At 39.1% G+C, this 6,694-nt stretch overlaps 1 protein-coding gene across 1 annotated transcript in view; it reads left to right on the forward strand.

Moving 5' to 3' along the window:
• Window positions 1-5,987, forward strand: part of LOC121695592 (serine incorporator 1-like) — a 13,333-nt gene extending 7,346 nt beyond the window's left edge. Inside the window, exons 7-10 of the mRNA XM_042076578.1 lie at window positions 1,582-1,672; window positions 2,266-2,410; window positions 3,163-3,378; window positions 4,874-5,987. Of these exons, the coding sequence (XP_041932512.1) occupies window positions 1,582-1,672; window positions 2,266-2,410; window positions 3,163-3,378; window positions 4,874-5,012 (591 nt within the window). The 3' untranslated portion in view covers window positions 5,013-5,987. The remainder of the gene's footprint in view (window positions 1-1,581; window positions 1,673-2,265; window positions 2,411-3,162; window positions 3,379-4,873) is intronic.
• Window positions 5,988-6,694: the final 707 nt, after the last annotated feature.

The following is a 6,694-nucleotide window of genomic DNA, read 5'->3' on the forward strand; positions in this document are numbered from 1 at the left end:
GCAGCTCACTGCGCCGGGATTAGTGTGTGCTTCACCTCATTGTGTGTTCACTGTGTGCTGAGTGTGTTTCACTAATTCACAGATTGGGATAAATGCAGAGACCAAATTTCCCTCATGGGATCGAAAGAGTATATATACTTATACTATATATACTTATATATGACAGCCTAGAGTGGCCATGAGACGTGAGGGATATATCGCCCAAAATGCTTGATTGCAGTGCATGCTCCACATTTTTAGCTAAATTTTGATGTACCACATCAGCATTTTTGTTCAGTGAATCTTTTATAAATTGCTTTACAATTAGCGTCGGGCCCTATTGGCAGCCTCAGCTGGCAGCCATTCACCCCTTCCTCATGTTCTTTTAAAATCTTTTTCTCTCTCGTTCTCCGTTCTCGGAGGTAGCCTCCTGAAAATTTGCTCTGTTGCCGGCTTGTGCCTCCATGTCGCCCCCAAAATGCTTGATGGCATTGCATTCTCCACATTTTTAGCAAAATTTTCATGTACCACATCAGCATTTTTTTTCTGTGAATCTTTTGTAAATTGCTGTACAGTTACCGTCGGGCCTTATTGCCTCAGCTTGCCACCATTCACTACTTCGTCTTCATTAACATTATGGTAGAATATCTCAATATTTTTGGCTTCTATGTGTCCAGTTACATAGTCTGTCTGTTCTTGGATTTTGTGAAATAAATTTCTAAATAAATGCGACTTACAGTATAGTCCGGTGTGACATATATATATATATATATATACATACATATATATATATATATATATATATATATATATATATATATATATATATATATATATATATATATATATATATATATATATATGTTTTTTTTCCTCTTCATGACGCATTTTTGACTGATGCGACTTATACTCCGGAGCGACTTCTTATAGTCCGGAAAATACGGTAAATAAAATAGACATATATTATTTAATGTAAAAGACAAAATCAGGTAAAGAAAGAAATAAAACACTTTAAAAAAAAGGCAAAGATAAAAATACATAAAAGAAAATAAGTTAAAAGTCAAATAAATAAAATAAATTAAACCTCAAATAAAACCTCTATAACCAATATAACTAACGTCTAAGAAGAGAGGGGCGATTAAAGCAGAATGATATTGCATTTTCATTTTTTACTGGGTGTAAATCACAAATGAGTGATTATGGGCTAGGTTGATGTGGGCCCTTGAGACCAACATACCATAAAAAATTCTTCATCCTCGGTGCCACGGTTCGGGTAGTTATTTAGGAAAAACTGCATTTTTTGCAGTTCAGGGGGCCCAGTGCGGGGGGGCAGTGGCCCCCGGGGACCAAACAAAATTCCCAGGTATCATTGACCAAAAATTCAGGAAGTAGATGACGGGGGACGACGACGACTTTCACAATCACTATATGAATGCTTCGCTAGCGGCGGTCATAATAATCAAAGCTAATTCAGATTACATTAATTCATATGGCTTTGTAGCCTAGGCTTGTGGATTTATGTATTATATTTGTGTGTATATTGTTTGATTATTTATTTGTGTGTGTGTGTGTGTGTGTGTGTGTGTGTGTGTGCACCTTCAGGAAGCTCAGCCCAGTTCCGGTCTACTCCAATCCTCCCTGATCTCCCTCTACACCATGTATCTGACCTGGTCAGCCATGACCAACAACCCCAGTAAGTCACCGGTCAATATGTTGTATGCCCGATTAACCCACAGATCCAAGTTACGGTCAACTGAGAAAAAACTATGTCCAAGTGCACTTACCAGAAGAACGTGATTGAAAATTCAAAATCTAATAACCCGTCTTTGGAAATGATTTCATTTTATATAATTTTACACCAAAGCATATTGTGTTATTTCGTGTGGTGCAACAAACAACAAATCCTGAACATGTCAGACCTGGTTCATTCTCTGTTGACAATATGTATTGTATGTGTATTTGTATATGTATGTATGTATGTATGTGCATTAGTATGATATTATGTGATAGATATATATATATATATATATATATATGACACTAAACCATATTACCGTATTTTCCGGACTATAAGTTGCACTTTTTTTCATAGTTTGGTTGGTCCTGCGACTCAGGTGCAACACATATATATTTATATATATGTTTTTTTTTTCCTCTTCATGACACATTTTTTGACTGGTGCGACTTATACTCCGGTGCGACTTATAGTCTGAAAAATACGGTATAATGAATAGTTATTACCGTATATAATAATGCATATTAATCTGGTATTTCTACTCTGTGTAGACCGTAACTGTAACCCAAGTCTTCTGAGTATCGTCTCCAACTCCGCCACCCCCAGTCCTACTGTGCCCCCTGGGCAAGTTCAGTGGTGGGACGCACAAAGCATTGTGGGATTGGTCATCTTCATCCTCTGCACTCTGTATGCAAGGTATGAGCTGACCGAGAAGTCTGTCATAGTCCACGTCTAAATAATGTCCTTGGCGGACATGTTCCTGATCCTACAGTGCTGTTTTATGAAACGAGGTGTCACTTCCTGTCACAGGGAGACTATACCGGGCCCATAACTGAAGCGTTCCGTTTGTGGCATGTAAAAATTGTTTTAGAAGATTGGCTTATTTTTTCGGAACATATGTGATGCTATCAAGTCTGGTGTAGCCAATTTCATTCATTATAGTAGACTATGCCCCCCTCCCACACACACACCGCGTCAGAGTCAGTATTCTAGGAGGGATCTAGGGATCTCCTCACAAGTGTCTATCCTGCTCTCTTTCTTTCTCTCATTTCCTTCTGACTAAATATACTCCCTCTTTCACACCACACACACACACACACACACACACACACCATAGCTCACTACACTCACACCCACTTCAAACACTCTTCACATTGCAATTTTTTTCCTCACATTCTTTTTCATCTCACTCCTGCAATTTCTCAAGCTCACTGATTCTGTCCATCTTACATCCCTCTACACTTCACTTATTATTCTCTTTTACAGTGCATTTTCTCTTTCTTTGATTGTTTTTGTTTCTCCTTTTATCCCCCCCCCCCCCCCCCCCCCCTACACACACACACACACACACACAAAATAAGATGTATGGAAGTGTATAAAAGAGGTATAAAAGATGTAAATGTATAAAAGACTGACTCTTCTCTCTCTCTCTCTCTGCCGCTCTCCAGTATTCGCTCGTCCAACAACAGTCAGGTGAACAAGTTAATGCGGACGGAAGAGACCGAGGGTCTGGCAGCGTCCGACGCTGAGGCTATGGGCGATGACGGCGTGCGGCGCGCCGTGGACAACGAGGAGGACAGCGTCACCTACAGCTACTCGTTCTTCCACTTCAGCCTCTTCCTGGCCTCCCTCTACATCATGATGACCCTCACCAACTGGTACCAGTGAGTATCCAGTGCTGTCCAGTACTTAGGGAGAGAAGCCAAATCAGTGTGTCACTGCCAGGGGGATTTCATCCCATGTTATCAGTAGCCACAACAACGAGGTAGTGTTGAATGTAATGAATACATTTTGACCTGTGTGTGTGTGTGTGTGTGTGTGTGTGTGTGTGTGGCTGTGGCTGTCTGTGTTTCCCAGCCTATATTCCCAAATCCTAAAAGTTTTTCACCCTTGCCAATAATGTCAATGTTTTATGACATACTTTGGATCAATACCCTTACTGTACATTGATTACGTACATTGGATCAATATTCTCCTCTTCAATATAATCTAATGACCGTGGTGTTGCTTCAGTCAGAGCCTAGTCCTGACATTTATTCATGTGACTTTCAGTCAAAGGTGTGTTAATGCATTGTCCTTCTCAGACTAGTACTAATTCTTGAAGAGATGGCAGAATATCCCATTTCAGTAATGGTTGCTATTCCATGATGCATGTGGCCATTGTGACGTAAAGTAGTAAGACCACAAAGCCAGTGTTGGCTACCGCTAATGCTTATTAAACTGTGCTGGATGCACCATTGAAATTCACAGACAGTTTTCTAATGCTGAGTGTTAATATTTATATTATGATTATTCTTTTTTTATCCAAAATGACTTTTGACAGTTTATCACTCTGTCTACATCTTTGGAAGTTAACACATGACTACACTGTTCCTTGCACTTGTTAAGACCACCAGGCTCGTTTGTGGTGATTTAACATATATGAGACCACACATAGATAACCGTTAACAAATATGTATTAAAGTAATAATGTAGGCCAAACGTAAATTACAGTCAGTATCCATTAAAAAAGGTGAAAAAATAAAGGTGTGGTGGGTGAATCAGGGTACAATGTAAAATGCAGTCTCAAAATAAAGGCAATGCAGGTTCTCCTGAAGACTGTCTATAACACTGTCTATAAATGTAAAGCTATGGGAACACATGTAAGGTGTATTTCACTGTTAACAGAGAGGTATGTAGCTTGCTGTAGACTCCTGAGGAGATTCTGTGTTACTCTGAAGTACCTTGCAATGACGCTCAGTTAAAGTGGCAGCAAGGAATTTTTGTCTTGATCGTGAAAACTAGGCGACGATGGAAACAACAGATATGTTTATCTCCTCTGTACAACTGAATTATATTCTCCCAAAATGATTTTGTGAAAATAAAAACAAGGGCTAGCTACAGAAACAGTACAATAAACATGGTATTAACCTATATTGTTGCTTTAAAGGAACTCAATATATTTTTGTGTAATAGTAAAAAGTGAAAAAGGCAGGCTGCCATTCCAACAAAATGAATTTGAGGATGTTCTAAAAAACAGCCTTGTGATAAAATTACTCAAAAGAAACTTTTGCACTTTTAAACAATCACAATTGAATGGTATCCTCACTGATAGTCCTTCTGTCTCATCCACCTCTCTCTCTTATTTCTATTTTATCTCTCTCTCTCTCTCTCTCTCAGGCCGGAGACGGACTACCATGCCATGGAGAGCACCATGCCTGCTGTGTGGGTGAAGATCAGCTCCAGCTGGCTTGGTCTGGCCATCTACCTCTGGACCCTGGTAGCCCCCCTCGTCCTCAGCGACCGTGACTTCAGTTAGACAAAGACCGAGGTATCTGTGACCGTTGGGGTGATGATTGATTTTAAGGATGCTCCTTTGATTTGTTTTGTTCTTGTTGAAATCATTTGGTCAATAGTTGTGTGAGTTAAACCAGCTTATCAACAATTACAAACACCACCTCCAAATCAAACCAAAGCCAGATATCTACATGAGGGGATTATTAAAAAACATTTTCATTTTAAAGTTCTTTGGTTGATGGCTCAGATATAGCCCAAACCCAAATATATAATATTTATATATTTTAAAGATTTATGTAAAATAATTCGGTTGATGCTGGTTTTCTACACAAAATTCTATGCAATGCAAAACACTAGTACAAAAGACAATAATAAAGGTTTCATCGTGGATTATTGTTTGGAATTGAAGTATCCTGACAATTTTAATCATTTTTGTCAACCTTTCTAAGTCATGTTTTCCAAAATATTTTATATATTATAGCACTAAAAATGATTCAACATACATTTCTTTTTGTCATGATCACACTTATTTGTTGGTTTTGGATCAAATATACTTGGAATAAAAAGGTCTATTGGCTCCAGGTCATAGTAATAGTTGTTTTATGAAACACTCTTTTACATTTCACATTTTACCCATTATGTATAATATACATTCATAGGGAAATTCAAAATCAAATCTGCACCACTGTTCCCGTTGTCTTGCTAATGTCATCTGATGTATTCCTTTTTCTGTTACATAAAGCATTGAATGACTTATAGGGGTAGACTTCACGATTCCTTTGTATCACGTTTACAAGTTAAATATTGTAACTGTGTATTGTTCAGGGTAAGGAGAAAAGCCATAAATTAGATTCAGTAAAGTACAGTTTGGGTTTGTCTCTGGTGCCTGTAATGATTTTTGAGGAGTGTTGGTTATTTTAAGCCTTATACTTTTGTATCTTTTTATTCTTCCTGCAAATTATACCCTTTTAGTATAATAAAAACACATGTTCCAAAATCTACTGGTCACAGTATTTTCTTTGTGTTAAAGACGAAAGAATATGGATGTTCAGACTGCATTGATGTACATTGTCCTCTAGGGAGCAGTGTTGTTCCTGTAAATAAGTTTCAGCAGCAGAAGCACAATGACATAAGACATGCTAGAACTGACATAGTGGCCCTGGGACTTGGTTGATTTTATATGTATCCATGTAAAAGTGATCATTTAAAATGAGTCATCATGGGCTTTCTCCCCTGTTTCCCTTTCTTACAGTAGTGTGTGTGTGTGTGTGTGCTGGGGGCCTGGTGGAGACTCCTTTGGCTTTTGGCTATGTGTGCCTACCCATGGTCACATGGTCAGTGTAACCCAGTTTGATTACCCTTAGTCCCTGCTTTCACTGGGGAGCCCTCCCCCCCCCCCCCCATACACACACACACACACACTTGGCAAGCATTCGTTTCGGGAATGTGATTTTCCTCATCACAAGACTGGCATGAGGTAGGGTGAGCACAGAACAAACATTCATCCATGGGGTTGTCGGAAGGAGTGTGTGTGTGTGTGTGTGTGTTTGTCCATGCAGTTCAAGGAGTCCCCTCTCTGTTGCCTGAGGGACAGTATGTCATTCCTACAGTTCCGTTCAGCTTTTCATACATACACACACACACACACACACACACACACACACACACACACACACCCCTCTCCTCATCTCCCACATAGGCCCT

The sequence above is a fragment of the Alosa sapidissima genome, chromosome 21 (genome assembly GCF_018492685.1).
Source record: "Alosa sapidissima isolate fAloSap1 chromosome 21, fAloSap1.pri, whole genome shotgun sequence".
NCBI lineage: Eukaryota > Metazoa > Chordata > Actinopteri > Clupeiformes > Clupeidae > Alosa > Alosa sapidissima.